This window comes from Rattus norvegicus, chromosome 10 (assembly GCF_021556685.1).
Source record: "Rattus norvegicus strain SHRSP/BbbUtx chromosome 10, alternate assembly SHRSP_T2T, whole genome shotgun sequence".
NCBI classification, from domain to species: Eukaryota; Metazoa; Chordata; class Mammalia; order Rodentia; family Muridae; genus Rattus; species Rattus norvegicus.
The window spans coordinates 93,787,902-93,806,598 of NC_141543.1; the positions used below are offsets into that span (position 1 = coordinate 93,787,902).

General features: G+C 41.9%; 1 protein-coding gene across 7 annotated transcripts in view; it reads right to left on the reverse strand.

Annotated features, from left to right (window-relative positions):
* Positions 1 to 18,421, reverse strand: part of Gpatch8 (G patch domain containing 8) — an 80,345-nt gene extending 61,924 nt beyond the window's left edge. For 6 of the 7 annotated variants that reach the window (XM_087574273.1, XM_087574264.1, XM_087574266.1 and 3 more), the window contains exon 1: positions 18,347 to 18,413. Coding sequence is in view for 1 of the 7 variants with exons in the window: in NM_001398883.1 (NP_001385812.1) it covers positions 18,347 to 18,391 (45 nt within the window). In the remaining 6 variants the exon portion in view is untranslated. 7 annotated transcript variants of the gene reach the window in all.
* Positions 18,422 to 18,697: the final 276 nt, after the last annotated feature.

Below are 18,697 nucleotides of genomic sequence, written 5' to 3' on the forward strand. Positions count from 1 at the left end.
ATCTTAAAAAAAAATCTACAAGGCCCAGTGAAATGGCTCAACACTGTAAAGGCATGTGTCACCATGCCTGACCACTTGAGTTTGATTGCTAGCACTCATGGTGGAAAAAAAAGAGAACCTACTTCAGCCAAGCTGTCCTCTGACAGACACATGTGTGCCATGGAACACACATACCCCACATACTGCCAAATAAATAAAGTTATTTTCTTTAAAAACTGCCACCAGAGGATGTAGTTCAGTGGTAGAGCTCCTAATCAGCACACAAAGGTCCTTGATCAATCATGGGGGATGGAAAGTATAAACTCACCCATAAAAAGCAGCTCAGGAGAGGAAGGATGGCTCTGAAGGTAAGTAAGTCTTGCTGCCCAAAGATGCAAGCCTGATGACCTGAGGTTGACCCCCAGAACCCATCCATGTAGGGGTAGAAAGAGAAAATGACTCCATAAAGTCACCATCGGACTTCCACATACAAGCTATGTCATGTGAGTCTACACATGCAAACACAGAATCTTTACTACAAGGTAAGGGATAGAGTTCACTGATAAGGGCCTAGTAAGACAGGCACACACCTTCAATCCCAGTACTTGGGAGGCAAAGGAAGACAGGTTTCTTGGGTTCAAAGTCAGAGTGCGTTCCAGGATAACCAGAGCTACCTGTCTTGTGGGGTGGGGTTTGCCTAATATGCACAAGATTCTAAGAACTAAGAAATTCAACCACTAGCACAGACAGGAAAATAACAAAATGAAAGGAAGAAACTGTTAAAGGCAGGCAGGCAAAGCAACACAAAACAAAAAGCTTCAGCGTCTGCCTTGGGCTGGAGACATAGATGGTTCAGTGGTTAAGAGCACTGGCTGTCTTAGAGGGGTTCAGTTCCCAGCACTCACATAGCAAGTTACAACCATTTGTAACTCCAGTTCCAGGGATCCAGCGTCCTCTTCTGGCCTCCCTAAGCACTAGACATGCACGCAGTACATATACAGACAGACAGACAAAACATTCAAACAAATTTAATAAATATAATAAGAATTTAAAAGAGTCTGTATCTGGGGGCTGGAGATACTCCTCAGAGATTAAGTATATGCCTTGAATGCAAGAAGTGCTACACTCAATCACAAGACCTGGAAATTAAAAAAGGAAAAAAAAAAAGGACTAAATCTAGAATTCTGAACCTCTTTTCCCCTAACAACTGTCTAATCGTTAACAAAAAACATTATCAAGCACTGTGACACCTATCTTAAACTGGCTGCACGGTGTCCTTTTACTTTCTTCTTCTCTTTCTCTTTCATTGTGTGTGCACTGGTGTTTTGTCTGCAGGTACTGAGGGTGTCAGTTCCTGGAGTTACAGATAGTTATAGCCAGCTGTCATGTAGATGCTGGGAACTGCACCGGGGTCCTCTGGAAGAACAGTCAGTGCATTTAACCTCTGAGCCATCTCTTTTACTTTAATAGACAGTATTTCTTTTTAAAAAATTTTTATGTTTACTTATTATATGTGTGTGCCTGCACATTCATGAATGTGCTATGCAATATATGTGGAGGTCGGAGGCCAATTTCCAGGGGTTGGTTCTTTATTTCACTAGGGTTCTAGGGATCAAACTCAGACGATCAGGCTTGTCTGCAAAAGTCACTGTGTTGGCTTTGTTTTTCTTTGTTGTTTTCAATATTTATTATAGTTGGCAGGGGGGACCCTCTAATCACAACACTTCAGGGGCAGAAGCAGGCTGATCTCTAGGTTCAAGGCCAGTCTGGATTACAGTGAGTTCCAGGACAGCCAAGGTACACAGTAATACAAGGGGGTGGGGTGGGGGGTGGGGAGTGGTGGTTAGGGGTGTATTATTACTTTTAATGGTGTGTGTGTGTGTGTGTGTGTGTGTGTAAGAGAGTACAGTTGTCAACGAGGCCAGAGGTGCTTGATACTGGAGTTGTGAGCTGCCTGATGTGGTTGGGAACTGGACTCCATCAAGTGCTCTGCAAGAGCAGAGCACACTCTTAACCATGGAGCCATCTCTCTTTCTCTAGCCCTATTTCATTTTTCTTTATCTTGTAGGTTTGGTGGAGTACACCTGTAATTCTAGGAGGCAGAGAGAGAGGCAGAAGGATTGATAATTCCACCCCATCATCCTTTACTGGGCTACACAGCAAAACCTTTTTCAAAATATAAGACAAAACAAAACAAAATGTCCTATTAGAGGAAGGTACATAAAAGTTGGATCCCACTGTTTGATTTGCCAGCATTGTTCTTTGCAGAAGATCTGCTGAGAGATAAATGTGCCTTTACAATGTAATACGCAGCCATAATCAAGCTAATTGTCACTGCAATAAGACAGCGCACTTCAGATTTCTTAGCAGGCACCCTACCTCCAGCTCCGCCCCTAAAGCACTGATGAGGGCTGTCCTGATGGCTTAGAACAGTATTCTCAACACGTGGGTTGAAACTCTTTTTTTGGGTAGGAGGGGGTCAAATGACCTTTTCACAGGGGTCACCTAAGACCTTTCGAAAACATTTACTTTAAAACTCATAACAGCAAAATTATAGTTATGAAGTAACAACAAAAATAATCCTATGGTTGGGGTCACCACAACATGAGGGACTGCATTAAAGGGTTGCGGCATTAGGAAGGTTGAGAACTGATGGCTGAGAAGGCAAAAGCACTTAGTGCACAACACTGATATCCTGACTTCATTTCCAGGAACATACAGTGAAAAGAGAACCACTTGCCAAAAACATCACCCTAACTTCCACAAACCCACTGGGGCACATGTACCTTCACATATAAACACATAAATAAAATAAAAATAAAAAACAGTAACGAAAATGTTGCTTATAACCAAAGTCAGGGGATTCAAAGTGGATTTGTTTTTTGTTTTTTGAGACAGAGTTCTCTCTATTTAGTCTACTGAGCAAACCAGTTCCAGCTCAGTAGACCAGGCTGGCCTCTAAATCAGAGATCCTCCTGCCTCTGCCTTCTGAGTGGTTAAAGGCTTGAGGCACCATACCTGACCCCCCTCAACATGGTTTTATTACTAAATTAAAGCTTTTAGTAATTTATTTTTAGTTCATTTTATTTGTGTGTGTGTGTGTGTGTGTGTGTGTGTGTGTGCGCGCACTCACTCGAAGGTGTAACAGAGAGCAAATAAATACCCATGATCCTCATGTGGACAGCAGAGGGTCACTGTGAAGCTGACTCTTTCTTCCCACTTTATTGTAGGTTCTGGCAATCAAACCCAGGTCATTAGGCTTCCCAGCAAGCGCACTGGTTAAACCATTTCGCTGGCCCAGATTCTAAGTTTCTGATGAATGATCATATCAATTATTAACAAAGCTGTAAACATCTGACTTTCTCCATCTAGATGAGGTCCATGCCAAGTTTAAAGTGATTTTTATCTTTGGCACACCCCTTAGTCTACCTTTGACAAGACTCTGGCTTAAGTATATTACACAGATGTCCCTGTCTTTCTCTGTTCTCACCAACTAAAATTTCTTTTTTGTTTGTTTGCTTCTTGAGACAGTCTCCTGTGGCCCCACACTGTCCTTGGACTCACTCTAAGGACCTGAGGGTGACATTGAACTTCTGATCTTCTTGTACTGTTTCAAGAGCTGGGGCCACTGGCAAAAACTGCCACACCCGGCTTTACCTTTTCTACCTCATTTATCAACATTGCTTAGAGATTACCTAATACCTAACATGTAACTGTTGCCCTACCTCACAATTCAAATATAATGATCTATATTTTCCACTTTTAAAATTACTAATGCATTTATTGGTATGTGTACCTGTGTGAAAGTGTGCACATTTGTGTCGCAGCACACATATGGGGGTCAGAGGACAAATGGATGAGTCAGTTTTCTCGGGTTGTAAGGCTGGTGGCAAACATCTCTACCCACTGAGTTATTTGCTGACCTTAATTGGGACTTCCTAAATCCAAACCATATAATGATGGGGGCAGAGGAGCAGAGAAACAGCTCAGTTGAAAATAATGTTTGCCGGGGTTGGGGATTTGGCTCAGTGGTAGAGTGCTTGCCTAGCAAGCGCAAGGCCCTGGGTTCGGTCCCCAGTTCCGGGAAAAAAAAAAAAAGAAAATAATGTTTGCCAAACATGCATAAAGCTCTGGGTTCAAGCTCCAACACCACACAGAATGAGTGTGGTGGCATACACCTGTAATCCTAGATCTCAGTACTTGGGAGGCAGAGGTAGGAGGATGAGAAATTCAGTCATCCTTTGTTATATAGAAAGTCCAAGGCCAGGCAGGGTTATGAGACTGTTTCAAGAAGAAAAAAAATTATAACAATGATTTTGATTTCACCTTCCACAGATGAAAAAAGGAAGGAAGATGAAAAAACAGGAGAAAGAAAGTTTGATTTCCATAACCCATGAGCTAGCTAGACTACCATAGTTGTGCTCTGACCTCCACAAGCATACTGTGGTACTCACAGCCTGCACTCATCCAAATACAACTTAAAAAAATAAATAAATAAAAGGTCTTCTTCAAAAAAAAGATTTATTTATTTTATTTATATCAGTATATTACACCTGTCTTCAGACACACCAGAAGAGGGCATCAGATCTCATTACAGATGGTTGTGAGCCACCATATGGTTGCTGGGATTTGAACTCAGGACCTCTGAAAGAGCAGTCAGTGCTCTTAACCTCTGAGCCATCTCTCCAGCACTAAAAAAAAGTCTTTTTTTAAAAGCCAGTCTCATTATGTAGACCAGGCTAGCCTTGAACCTCAAAAGATCCACCTGCCTCTGTTTCCTGAGTGTTAGGATTAAATGTATGTGCCATCACACCTGGATTAAACTTCAAATTTTGAAACACGAAACAGACCCATACAAGACAGCTTCATATTTAAACTATGAACAAACCAATCCCCCTCTCTTTTGTCACCAAATAAATAAAACTTTATTGCTTGCAGCTTCTTTACACATTCCTAAGAAGTAAATTTTACTATGGAGACAATGGAATTGAAAAGGAATGTCTCAAGAAGAAAACATAAAACCAGTCTTTGAAAAAGAACATGGGGGGGGGGGGTTTGCTGGAGAGATGGCTCAGTGGTTAAGACGACTGCTCTCCCAGAGGTCCTGAGTTTAATTCCCAGCAACCACATGGTGGCTCACAATCATCTGTAATGAGATCCGATGCCCTCCTCTGGTGTGTCTGAAGACAGCTCCAGTGTACTCATATACATAAAATAAATTAATAAATCTTTTTTAAAAAAAGAAAAGAAAAAGAAAACTAGGCCAAATGATGGTGGACTACACAAACCCTGTTTTGAAAAAAAAATTACATTCTGGACATTAATGGCATTGTAGTATCAGTATAAAGTTTACTGCAATTTAAAGTGAACAGAGGTGGTACATGCCTTTAATTCTAGCACCCAGAGTCAGAAAGGCCATGTCCCAGAAAACCAAAATAAACAAACAGCATAATAATGAATCTTAAAGGGGGTGGGGGCAGGTGTGTTGATGCATGCTTTTAATCCCAGCACCTGGAAAGTAACCCCAGACAGGATCTCTGGAAGCTGAAGGTCAGCCTGGTCTACAAACAAGTTCCAGGGCAATTGGGGCTATACAGTGAGATCCTGTCTCCAAACAAACAAAACTAGTGTAATACATTACACTACCCTTTTTTGGGGGGAAGAGGTGGGGAAGGGGTACTGAAGACAGTGTTTCTCTGTATAGCCCTGGCTTTCCTGGCCTCAAACTCAAAGATCCACCTGCCTCTGCCTACCGAATGCTAGGACTATAAAGGCATGCGCCACTGTTTTTTATCATGAGCACATGGAACTTTCTACTGTGACTAATACAATATACAATAAGCATATCTGGTTACAGTTCCACAGTCAAATGGTCAATCAGAGGTAAATCAACACCACACCTTCTGGTATCTGCTGTAATAGCAATGACTTGTTTTAGTATCTGTGTAGTCATTTTTAATTCCTTTGGTGATCCCCGTAAGTCTTTCTCACTTAAGTCTAAATGGCAAGGCTAACATGGCAAGGGAAGTAAGGGCAGACACACAAGCAAGTGTTTCAAGGGAGAAACCATAGCAGAATTCAAGAAATAGACATAGACCTCAAGCTAGAATACATTTTTTTTTCTTTTTTTTTTTTTTTTTTGGAGCTGGGGACCGAACCCAGGGCCTTGCGCTTGCTAGGCAAGCACTCTACCACTGAGCTAAATCCCCAACCCCTTAGAATACATTTTTATTAATAATATTAGAATTGATCAAATCACAAGAAAAAGACAAAAACCTCTATATACACCAGATTCACAACTCAAGACACTACAAATCTAGTGTGACATATGCCTGTAATCCTACATTCCTAAAGCAGCAGGGAACAGCCTCAAGTTCAAGGTCAGTCAGGGCTACAAGTCCTTACTTGTCTCAAAACAAAACAAAAACAAAAAACAAGGAAATCAAAATAAGACTTCATTAATTACCATGCTCAGAGAACAGGTCTGACTCCTAGCACTTGGGAGTTAAAGGTAGAAATATTCAGAACTGGGGGTTCTAGTCCAGCCTGAGCTACATAAAACTACCTTTAAAAAAAAAAACCAAACCAGGGGTTGGGAATTTAGCTCAGTGGTTTTGGTCCCCAGCTCCGAAAAAAAGAAAAAAGAAAAAAGAAAAAAAAAAAAAAAAAAAAAAAAAAACCAAACACAAACTTCACCACTCTCTTTCAGAAAATAAGTATTTTGCCCCCCAGTACTAGGGACTGAACCTAGAAACTTAAGAATGGTAAGCAAGCATTCCATTGCTGAACTCTATCTCCAAACCAAAATAAAAATCTTTTGTGACTATTTTTGTTTAGAGATAAATTCTCTAGTAGCCCAGGCTGGCCTTGAATTCCTAATCTTCCTGATTCCACCTCCCAAGCCTAGTGAAATTAGAGTGTATCCAGGTAAAAATGGTAATCTTTTTTTTTTTTTTTTTTGGTTCTTTTTTTCGGAGCTGGGGACCGAACCCAGGGCCTTGCGCTTCCTAGGCAAGCGCTCTACCACTGAGCTAAATCCCCAACCCCAAAAATGGTAATCTTAAATATGTCAAGAAAATAAGATGTTCTTTCAGCTTTTTTCTCCTTCTCCCCATCCACTTTGGATCATATTTTTGACATGACAAAACCAGCATTGTACCACTGAACTCTCTTTCCCTTCAAGACAGAGTTTCTCTATGTAACAGTCCTAGTTGTCCTGAAACTCACTTTGTAGACCAGGCTGGCCTCGGACTTCAGAGTGCTAGGATCAAAGGCAAATGCCACCACAACTGGCTTCCACTCCTTAGCCCCTAAAAGGTTTTAAGGAATCTAAGACTCTAACTCAGTCATGGAGCATGTGTTCAACACGTACGACACCCTGTGTTTAACCCCCAGAACAAGGAAACTTTAGAACACATGACCCAAATAGAAAGTGTATAAAGGGCTGGAGAGATGGCTCAGCGGTTAAGAGCACTGACTGCTCCTCCAGAGGTCCTGAGTTCAATTCCCAACAACCACATGGTGGCTCACAATCACCTGTAATAAGATCTGATACCCTCTTTAATAAATAAATAATTCTTAGAAGAGAGAGAGAGAGAGAGAGAGAGAGAAGAGAGAGAAAGTGCATAAAATGTAAGTATCCCAGGTGTAAAGGAGCAAATCAGGATAGTTAACTGTTTTAAAAAACATTTTTAAGGGGCTGGAGAGATGGCTCAGTGGTTAAGAGCACCCGACTCCTCTTCCAGAGGTGCTGAGTTCAATTCCCAGCAACCACATGGTGGCTCACAACCATCTGTAAAGAGATCCAATGCCCTCTTCTGGTGTATCTGAAGACAGCTACAGTGTACTTATATATAATAAATGAATAAATCTTTAAAAAAACAAAACAAAACATTTTTAAGTCATTGGGCTAGAAAAATGGGTAAAGGCACTTATTACCAAGTCCAAGAAGAGATCCATTCCAGGAATCTGCTTGGCAAAAGAACTGTCTTCTGATCTCCACACATAGATGTGATATGTATGTGCCCACAAGCACATACCACACTAACAATTAATACATAATTAAGTCAAAACTTTTACCTTGAAGGACTAATCAGTTGGTAGTGTGCTTGCCTAGTATGTATAAAGCCCTGGATGCAATTTGCAGCACCACATAAAGTGGATATGGTGGTACACAGTGGTAATCCTGGCAACCAAGAGGTGGAGACAGAAGATTCAAGGTTACTGTGACAAACAGTCCCAGGCTATGTGAGACCCAGTATCAAAAGAATATTTTTCTTTTGAGTCAGGCTCATAATTATAATACCAGACTGAAGTACGTTGACAAAGAGACTGCCAAGAGGTCAAAGCCAATCTGGGATACACAGTAAATTTTAGGAGAACATGAGTTAGTGTTGAGATACTCGCTCAAGAAGAAAGTAAAACAAGGGCCAGGCTTTAATCCCAGAGAGAGAAATGTGGATTTCTATGAGTTGGAAGCCAGCCTCATTTACACAGAGTTCTGGGTCAGCCAAGAACCATAGAGACCCTGTCTCAAACCAAAATTGTATTTTGGTTATACAATATAATTAAGACCTAAGAAGCTAGGTGTGGGGGCATGTATCTAATCCTAGCACCCAAATCAAGTAGCAAGGGAAGGGGGATTTTGAGTTTAGGACCAGGTTGGGCTACATAAGAAGTCCCTATCTCAAGAAGGACAGAAAAACAGAAAAGAGAAGGGAGAAGAGGAAGGGAAGGGACCAGAGCTGAGAATATAGTCAAAGAATCCCTCTACAGTACTCTAATTAGAATTTTATAACAAAACAACAAAAGTACTAGATAATATAAGGCCTTGTCTTTTTTTTTTTCCCTTTTCTTTTTTCTTTTTTTTTGGAGCTGGGGACCGAACCCAGGGTAAAGCCTTGTTTTAACAACAACAACCTCTCTCTCTCTCTCTCTCTCTCTCTCTCTCTCTCTCTCTCTCTCTCTCACACACACACACACACACACACACACACACACACACACACACACACACACAAAATCAAGGGAAAAAAAGAAAAGTACAAGAACATCTATTTTTTCTCTGATCTTTATCATACAAGAACAGCCTTAAATAAGGATCAGACTAATAGTACAGTTGCCCCAGTCTACTCTGAGACTCCTACGCCAGGGTGAGACAAAGTAAACACCACCACAACAGCATTGTAGCCATAGTTCTTTCTAAACCCATTCTCCCATCAAAAGACCTCTTTTAAAAATAAGTATCTTGGGGTTGGGGATTTAGCTCAGTGGTAGAGCGCTTGCCTAGCAAACGCAAGGCCCTGGGTTCGGTCCCCAGCTCCGAAAAAAAGAAAAAGAAAAAAAAATAAGTATCTTTCTCTTTACTACTCATATAGAATTAGAAATGTGGCCTTTGGGGCTGGGAAGATGGCTCAGTGGTTAAGAGCACTAACTGCTCTTCCAGAGGTCCTGAGTTCAAATCCCAGCAACCACATGGTGGCTCACAACCATCTGTAATGGGATCTGATGCCTTCTTCTGGTGTGTCTGAAGACAGCTACAGTGTACTTATACATAATAAATAAATAAATCTTTCTTTTAAAAAAGTGGCCTTTGTATATAAATCCTTATTTGTTTTGTTTGTTTTGCCTCAATTATATACTCTATGTTCTTTGTGAGTTTTTGGTTTGTTTTGATCTTTAAAAAAAAAATTGTCAGGCAATGATAGCATATACCTTTGATCCCAGCACTGGGAAGAAAGAAGCAGGTGGATCTGAGTTCAAGGCCTGTCTGGTTTACAGAGTAAGTTCCAGGACAGCCAGGGCTACACAGAGAAACACTGTCTTAAAAATTAAAACAAACAAACAAAAAAAATCTCACTATGTAGTCCAGACTTGCCTTGAACACTTAACAGTCCTGCCTCAAAATCTTAAATCCTGAGATTATAAGGTGCAACAGGGACACACACCAGCATGCCTGACATGCCTTTATTTTCTGAATCACTTCTAGGGAACCTTCAGGTGACCTTCCCTTTGTCACTCTTAACATTCTTCATTTGTTAAGAATCATATCAATTCATTATCACTATTTTGAAATTGGTTTCATCCCTGAATCAAATTTTCCCTCTTTAATACTTTGGGAATGTGAACAGCAGTGATTAGTGTCCCAAGCATACCTGAAGTCCATTTAGTGCTAAGGCATTTCTCCCAATTGAAGGGGGGGGGGGGGGCTGTTGAGGTTTGGTTCTCCCAAAATCACACAGGAATCTGCATATCCAAATGCTAAGGGTCCCTGTCCCCAATAGATTTTTTTTTTTTTTGGTTCTTTTTTTCGGAGCTGGGGACCGAACCCAGGGCCTTGCGCTTCCTAGGTAAGCGCTCTACCACTGAGCTAAATCCCCAGCCCCCCCAATAGATTTTTGATTGATCAATAAGGAGCCAGTGACCAACGGCTGGGCAGGGTGAAAGAGGCAGGATTTTTAGGATTCCTGAGCAAGAAAAAAGGGGATTCCACAGAGAAAGGCATAGGAAGGACCACACCAAGATGGGGGAAGCAGAGACCAGAAACAAGGGCCTGCCAACTCTTAAGTCAGGGAAGCAGCCCCAGGGCCACTCCCCTGCTTGGGTTAGGCAGCAAAGATAAAATATAGATTTAAAAAGTGTTAACTAAAGAATACTGGAGGGAAGTGTGTGCTAGCTTTGGGGAGGTTTGGAAGTGCCCAGCCATTGAGCTAGTCAAGGCATATCAAAATTAAGCTGGTGTAGAGAACTCTGGTGTGTGGCTACAAACATGATCACCCACTGGGAGCTCAAGTGCTGATTAACAGTCATTCACCACTATAGAAAACAGTAATGAAAACCTGTCCATTTGTTATCCTTTGCACACTTGCATTGGAATAGCAACTCTAGTCCACAGTAGTAGACACAGGTACACACATACATACACACAAAACCTGTTTCTGTGACCTAAATAGATAACCTCTTTTCAAGTAAATGTCTTCTCAGAGTCCTATTCTATTATCACAAATGGCTCACAAAAGATGCTAGGCTCACAACTCAATGGTAAAAGGCTTTTATGGCATGATTGATCCCTAATTTTTGATACCCAGTCTAAGGGGAGGGAAGGGAAGAGGGCCCCCAAAAGGAATCCTATAAACATACTACATAAGTAACAGATGGCTTTCTTACTGCTATTTAACATTGTGATCACTTAAGCAGATTCTAGAAAGTTTCTTGAGCAAATGTTACTTTTATTATGATCATTATTTTATTTCCCCATGCTAATAGGTGAGAAGGGCACTCGGTCTGGATCTGCTTAGTAAACACCAGGCTCCCAAATCCCTCTCCCATCTCCAAGCCAGCACTCTGAGGATAAAAAGGTGGGCCCTGCTCCTTCAGTCCATCTGGGTAGGCCTACTCCTATCCCCTGGTACTGGACCAGTCCAGGGCTGTTGACAACAGGATATCCACACTGGGCTCACTTCCTGGTCTCCGCAGTCTTAGTTCAACTGGCTACAGAATGAGAGGTGCATACATAGTGGACAAACTGAAATACAGACTACAGTGCCAGATTATTTTCTGTTCAGTCAAAAATCAAGGGAGGGCTAGCAAGATGGCTCAACAAGTAAAAGCCCTTGTGTTAACAAAGCTGTTGAAATGGGTTCGATCTCTGAGATCAGCATGGTGGAGAGAACTAACTCTAACAAATTGACTTTGCATGCATGCATGCATGCATGCACGCGCACACACACACGCCCCAAACACATGCACTTGTATGATCAGTTTGGCCAAAGTAGAAAAACCAGGATCTATTTGGATTTCCAAAAAAACACCAGGATATTTGTGAGCAGTCAGTAATAATCTCTTAAACAATTTTTTTAAATAAGTATTCTTCTGAAGCCTGCCACACACAATCCCACCACTTGAGGCAGAGACAGAGGCAGGCACATTTCCATTGAGTTTCAGTCCAGCCAAGGCTACATAGTGAAACCCTGTCTCTAAAAAACTCAAGAATATTATTATTCTAATTATTCTAATCTTTAAAAAATATGCCTATGAACCAAATGTGGCAGCTCATGCTGCAATCCCAGCACTTGGGAGAACTGCCCTGAGTCTCAGGCAAGGGTAGACTACAAAGTAAGGCCCTGACTGGAGGAAAAAAAAAAAAAAAAAAAAAAAAAAAAGATGTATTTTATTTTCACATTCCCATCTACTGTTGTAATACTGTTGTAACCTTTTTTCTTTTCTTTCTTTTTTTTTTCCCTTTTCTTTTTTTCGGAGCTGGGGACCGAACCCAGGGCTTTGCACTTGCTAGGCAAGCGTTCTACCACTGAGCTAAATCCCCAACCCCACCTTTTTTCATTAAAAAAATCTAATGCACATAACAAGAACCATTAGTCCTCTATAATACAAAACTAAAGAAGACTTGATCACTAGTATTTTGCCACATCACCATTAAAAGCTGCACAATCACAAAATGCTAAGCTCAATAGCACTTTACAGCTACATATACTGTATAACTAAAACTGTAATGATTAGATACAAAATGTTATCTTACTGTTGATTACATTATATATTTTCATTAGTTTATGTAAAATTTGAATCTGTGAACAAATGTCTTATTTTGTAAACGCAGAAAGAGGTGATGTCTCACTCAGAAACTGAGGTCAGATTCTAAAGGAGTCATTAAAGCTTTATTAGACAAACAAAATCTAGTTTAAAGATTTCCAAAGATAAAATTCCACTTTGAAAAGCTACACGTGTGCAGCACTTGACTCAGTACCCAGCATTGCCCACCAAAACCCATGACTGGTAATGCAGGCCTGCAATCCCAGTAATTTGGAGGCTGAGGCAGGAGGACTACAAACTCAAACAGAGCCTGCTGAGACAACAGAACAGTTAAAGGCCATCCTAGGTAATTAATTCAGTGGAGTGGTGCATGCTGACCATCTGTAATCCCAGCCCTCTGGCGGCATAGGCAGAATTAATTCAAGGCCATCCTGGGCTGCACAGTATATTTGAGGCCAGTTTATGCTACTTGAGATCCAGGCCCTGATCCTGGGGCTGGGAGTGGGAAGCACAGTCAATGCGAGAGAGTAGAGGGTAAAAGTCTAAAACTGAAACAAAACAATGTATCCTTTATACTAAGTGCTACTTGGTAAGAAGCCGGTCAAGAAGTCCTTGAAAAACAAAATACAGATCTGGACAAAACAGAACAGAGAAAAACTGTAATTGTATGGCCTGTCTAAAAAGCCACTTATTTGTGTGACCTAATCTACCCTTCATAATTCTTGATTCAATTATACTTGTATAAAATATAAAATCCAGGCTAGAGATACAGTTCAGTTGGTACTATTAGTCTCACTCAAACAAGGCCCAGGGTTCAATCTGGACAAGTGGACATGGTGGCACATGCCTACAACCCCAGCATTTGACAGGCAGAAGAATTTGACATTTAATGCTACTCAGTGTGAGGCCAGCCTGAGCTATGTGAGCCTCATCTTTAAAATAAATAAATAAACAAACAGCAGATAAAATTGCTAGTGGAAAAAAATGGTCGTGAATACATGTTCAGGGGTTCAGCAACTAAATGCATTTGCCATGCAAGCCTGACTACCTACGTTCAATCCCAAAAGTCCTCATAAAGGTGGAAGGAGATAACAAACTCTGTAAGGCAGTGACCTAACCCTACCTTTATACATACACTGTGGCAAGTGTGCCCACACACAAGACACACAACACACGTGCATATGTAATTTTTTTAAAGGGCTGGAGAGATGGCTCAGCAGTTAAGAGCAGTGACTGAGGTCGTGAGTTCAATTCCCAGCAACCACATGGTGGCTCACAACCATCTGTAATGGGATTTGATGCCCTCTTCTGGTGTCTGAAGACAGCTACAGTGAAAAGGTGAAAAGGTCAATCTAGGGGTTAAGAGAGATGATTTGGGGGCTGGAGAGATGGCTCAGCGGTTAAGAGCACCCGACTGCTCTTCCAGAGGTCATGAGTTCAATTCCCAGCAACCACATGGTGGCTCACAACCATCTGTAAAGAGATCCGATGCCCTCTTCTGGTGTATCTGAAGACAGCTACAGTGTACTTATATATAATAAATAAATAAATAAATAAATAAATAAATAAATAAATAAATAAAAAGAGAGATGACTTGGTAGTAAGAACATACAGTAAGTACTCTTACAGAAGACTCAGAATTTGGCGTCTGCCACCCTATAAGGACACCGATGGTGCAACTCACAACTGCTTCTAACCCCACCCCCACCCTCTTTGGCTTCCACAGACACTGCACGCACCAAGCTCAACCCTCACTGATACTCACATATACATATCACTTTGAAAAAACAAAACCACAACCTTTAAAAAAATTATTTTCGGGCTGGAGAGATGGCTCAGCAGTTAAGAGCACTGACTGCTCTTCCAGAGGTCCTGAGTTCAATTCCCAGCAACCACATGGTGGCTCACAACCATCTGTAATGGGATCTGATGCCCTCTTCTAGTGTATATGAAGAAAGCAACAGTATACTCACATACATAAAATAAATAAATCTTTTAAAAAAAATTATTGGGGCTGGGGATTTAGCTCAGTGGTAGAGCGCTTACCTAGGAAGCGCAAGGCCCTGGGTTCGGTCCCCAGCTCCGAAAAAAAAAAAAAAAACCAAAAAAAAAAAAATTTTATTTTCGATGAGCAGTGGTGATACATCCCGCCTTTAATCGCAGCACTCAGAAGGCAGAGCTCTGTGAGTTGAAGCCAGCCTGGTCTACAGAGAGAGTTCCAGGCAGGGCTATACAGAGAAACCCTTGAAAAACAAAAAAATAAGTAAATGTATTTGGGTGGAAAAGCCAATCTAAATTTAATCCCTATGATATAACTGATATATTAACTAAGTTACTTAACTATCTAAGCCACAATTATTTCACTTAAAAATGGATAGCAGCTACTTCTTAGGTATTATTATAAAAACTGAGATATACACAGAACCTGAAGAATAATGCTTTTTTTTCCCTCATTTTCTTAATGTCTCAAAATTTGATTTGTGGTGTTTGTGGGAGCGCACATGTGGAGCTAGTCAGAGGACAACCTGTGGGAGTCAGTTTTCTCCTGTTATGTGGGTCTTGGGAATCAAATTCAGGTGATGAGACTCGGGAGGAAGTGCCTTTACTAGCTGAACCATCTTAGAGGTACCTCATTTAATTTTTGAGAAATGTGTCTCACAGAACCCAGGCTAGCTTCAAACTAGCTGATATAGCCAAAGATACTATGGAAACCTTAACTTTCCCTCTATCTCCAAAGGTCTGGGACTAGGGGAGCTAGCTTACCACCAGAAGCACCCTCCACTTTTTTTTTTTTTTTAAAGGAAGGGTCTTGTTATGCTCAACTACTTAAAACCTTAAAAGGCTACATTTAACTTCAATAATCTAAACTTGAAACATGTTTCAAGATATATTACTCAAAGAGCATCTTCCTGTTTCACTCCCTCTTCAAATAGCTGGCTCTAAACCAAAAGACAGTACTGACAGTTGAATATTTTCTTTTTTAAGATTCATTTATTTATTTTATGCATATGAGAGTACTGTAGCCGTCTTCACACACACCAGAAGAGGGCATCAGATCCCATTACAGATGGTTGTGAGTCACCATGTGGTTGCTGGGAATTGAACTCAGGACCTCTGGAAAAGCAGTCAATGTTCTTAACCGCTGAGCCATCTCTCCAGCCCCAATATTTTTTCTTTTATTAAAACATTCAGAGATATATATATATTAACATTTTATTAATTTGTTACTATTATTACTACCATGCTGCTAAGGATCAAGTCCTTCACATATTAGGGGAATACTCTACTACTGAACATATTATATCCCCAGCCCTGACACACACACACACACACACACACACACACACACACACACACACCCCCCATAATTTAAAATAAAATAACTCCATTTCTGAATTGGTGATTTAACTCAGTGGGTAAAAGTGCTTGCTAGTATCATGAGCAAAATCCTAGGTATGAAAGACTACACCTGTAATCCCAGCACTTTGGAGGTTAAGGAAGGGGAATCAGAAACTCAAAGTCATCCCTGACTACATTACAGATTTGAGGCTAGTATGGGATATATAAGACATGGCTTTGAGGGGTTGGGGATTTAGCTCATGGTAGAGCGCTTGCCTAGCAAGTGCAAGGCCCTGAGTTCGGTCCCCAGCTCCCGGGGGGGGGGGGGGGGGGGGGCACATGGCTTTGATTTTTTTTTTCCATTTCCAATGCAAAACACTAGGACATTTAGAATTGTAAGTGGGTTATGTCAGAGCAAGTGCAGAAAATACAATTAAAATGTATATACTAACATCAAAGAACTCAAAGGATAATCTATTTCTGGTTTTAAAAACTTTTTATTATTATTTACTTCATGGGGGCTGTCAGAGGTCAGCTCTGGGGAACTGATTTGGTTCTTTCCTTCCACCTTTTGGATCCCCAGGCGCCACTCAGGTCAGATTTGATGGCAAACTCGCTCAGCCACTCTAAGGCTCTTACTTATTATTATTATTATATTTTTAACTTTTTATCATTTGTATACTATGTGAGGGGACATACATGTTGGGGTCAGAAGACAACTTTTCAGAGTTGGGGCTCTCCTTCCACCTTCCAGGGGTCAAACTGAGGTGGTCAGGCGTGTGGGGCAAAGGCTTTTCACCCACTAAGCTGTCTCATTAGCCCATAAATCAGATTTTACATTACCTCAACTAAAGCACGGAAGAGTCACCCTGATTAGTTTCCAAATGATAACACTCACATCCTAATAGCCAGTTTTCAATATCTTCAATCAATCAAAATCCCGTTTGAGCCTGCTGAAATAGTTGAGGGCCATTTTTCCTCAAAACTGTCCATTTTCAATTTTATTAGGTCACCTTGAAATTCTCTTCTGTGAGAAGCATTGGAAGTTTTCCATCATCAGTATGTCTCCTAAACAATTTTAAATTAATAAAAACTAATAAAGCTTACATTCTTTATACCTGTTTCATAGAGCTTGCTATACAGGGAGAAAGAAAGGAAGACTGAGAGGCAGACAGACAGCATTCTCAAATGTCCAAAATGAATTACCTCAAACTTCGGAGGTTCTGAGATAAATCCTTAAAACACCTTGAGATGCCGTGCTGTGATGCAGCTTCTGCAGCAGGCACATGACCACAAGGCTTTTCCAGTAACTCCCAAATCCCTTACTACTGCAAAACTTCTCATAGCATTCTACACACAAGACTATTAAAGCGTTGATTTTACCAGTCCAATCGCCTTGTGTATTTATCAGCCCGATCATCTCCAAGAATCCAAACCCTTCAAAATGCCTTCTGACCCAGCTAGATAAGCTCAGAGGAATAGCAAAACTTGAGTTCGGAGGCTCATCCCTTGACCTAAATTGCTGTTGCCAGGAGATGCGGTAGTAATGCAGTGATTTTCAACTAAGGATGTATTTTTAAATACCCAAAGGCTACTAAATCCTTTATTGTCTCCAACTATTTCCACAGTAACAATTTCAACAGCTAAAAGCCGAATTATTCTAATTCGGCCTTTGTTTTTTGGTTTTTTGTTTTTGTTAGTTTGTTTTTGTTTTTTCTTTAATGCCTGCCAATCTACGGTCATCTTTCCCAGACTTCATTTGCAAATGAAGAAAGAAAAATCAAGGTTTAGGGAGTTATCTCCCGCTTGGAAAGGCTTCTTAACAAATCTTGATAGAACTCGAAGTTAAGTTTACACCAGTCCACAGAGCTATACCTTACTGTTTCCCAACCCAATTAACTGCCTGTAAACAACAGCAGTTATTATTTATGCCCAGAGAAAGCTCGATGGCTCCCCTCAACAAAAAAGGCGTCTTTGATAAGTAAGGGTACCCTTTTCCAGGGTGAAGACTAGGTTAAATAGACGATAAAGGGTTTGTTTATCACAACAAGAAAACGGAGAGAAGATTCCCAGGAAGATCGGTGCGAGCAAATCCAATGGCTCCATAGCCCTGGCCTGAAAACCGCTGGCCCAAGTCTTCCCAACCCCAGCCCTCTCCCCTGGGGGCCAGCCCTCCGACTGCACAGGCCCCGAGACAACCTAAGCGTCGTCCCCACCAAAGCGCCTGGCCGGGGAGCGGAAAGCCAGAGGCAAATAGGAGGAAACCCTAGTTTAAGAGACGACGTGAATAGGGATGAAGCCGGAGACGCGGCCTCATCTCAGGCTGGGAGGCCCCTAGAGAAATGAGAGGCAGAAAAGAGAGCCGGCTTGCAAGGCGGAGCGGAGAGCAGAAGGAGAGAAAGATAGGAGAACCGGAGGGAGGCGGCCCCAGGCTCGCTGCGAGCCCTCCGGGGGAGGGGTCCTCGGCGACGCCCGTGTTTACCTGAAAGTCTCTGTCCTCGTTGAAGCGGGAGAAGCGGTCCGCCATTTTGCCGCCTTCACTCCTCCTCAGGACGACGCTCTCCGGTTCGCTCCTTCCCTCCCGCGACACCCGCCTCCTCCCTGTTTCCACGCCTCCTCCCACGCCCACCGGGCGCGCGCAGCTGGCAGTGGAGGGGGGGCGGGAAGATATTGGGGGGGGGTGTTGGGAGGGAGGGAACAAGAATGCGTCCGGACGGGAATCCCGAAGGCGCAGGCGCCTTGCAGGCCCGGAGGCGGAACCTTTCCCTCACCGCTCGGTTTCACGCCCGGCCCCCAGCGACTTCAGCGGGCCGCGCATGCGCGCTCGCGCCGG